This window comes from Sphaeroforma arctica, assembly GCF_001186125.1.
Source record: "Sphaeroforma arctica JP610 unplaced genomic scaffold supercont1.1907, whole genome shotgun sequence".
In the NCBI taxonomy this organism is placed as follows: Eukaryota; class Ichthyosporea; order Ichthyophonida; genus Sphaeroforma; species Sphaeroforma arctica.
Window position 1 is genome coordinate 8,428 of NW_014038651.1, and position 984 is coordinate 9,411.

Consider the following 984-nt stretch of genomic DNA (forward strand, 5'->3'; position numbering starts at 1 on the left):
TATATATTCACCTACCTTTTGCTCTCTTCTTGAAAGCGACACTGTTGGCTGAATCAGCATCCTTGATATCCTCACTGGTCTTGCCCACTATCGTACTTCCACTACCACCTATACTTACACTTGAATGCGTAGCTGCGTTCGCAGGTTGTCCACCTATACTCATACCTATACTTTTGTTCACAGTATCCGTGCCTGTAGACGTCACAGTAGTTGTTTCTGTGTTCATACTAGTATTAGTATTTGTTTTAGCACTTGTATCCGTACTTTTCACTTGTGTTGGTAGAATTTCATCGTCATCATCGCTATTGGAGAACCGTCGGCGCACGGCCTTTGGTTTCTTTGAGCGTCTCGCCGCAAATGACATCCTTTTGTAACTATGCTGTGTATGTATAGTTTGATGTGTGTTCTATGTTTTTATCTATAGCAAAAATACCGGTATATGGCCTAGATTAAGCTGTTGATACACTGCATGCAAGCAACTCTGCTGTTGTGGTTCGTAAGTATATTATATGTTGCTATTCATAGCACATACATACCATAATATATGATATATGATCTGTTAGACGTTGGAATTAACCACTATACGATCTTGTAGCATTGGTATCGACAGTATCTATCCCCAATCAGTCGATTTTTAGCACTATGTGGTGATAGAACGCGGAAAAAAGTAGCACTGCTGTATAGTCTGTAGCTTCACGTAGACATACGTGACTGAGAATATGTAGGCAGAACTTCAGGCTTCAGCAGAAGTTCAGCAATCAACTCTCAGGAGTCAGGAGTTCAGGACTCAGTCACTCAGGTCTCAACTTGACAATCAGACAGAGTCTCAACTCTCAGGAGTCTCAGGAGACGTTCCGAAAGCCGACGGCCATTTTGCCGCCAAATCCCAAATTGGGTTTTTGATGACGCGTGGCCGGTGGGCGCCGTTCATTTCGACACCTCATCAGTCCTCAGACCTCAAGGCTCAAGCCCAAGCTCACACTA

At 43.4% G+C, this 984-nt stretch overlaps 1 protein-coding gene across 1 annotated transcript; it reads right to left on the reverse strand.

The window, feature by feature from the left end:
* Positions 1 to 7: 7 nt before the first annotated feature.
* On the reverse strand, positions 8 to 627 carry SARC_11834 (hypothetical protein; the record flags this gene model as incomplete). Its single annotated transcript, XM_014294073.1, has 1 exon — positions 8 to 627. The coding sequence occupies exon 1, from the start codon at positions 362 to 364 to the stop codon at positions 8 to 10; it is 357 nt and encodes a 118-aa protein (XP_014149548.1). The 5' UTR covers positions 365 to 627.
* Positions 628 to 984: the final 357 nt, after the last annotated feature.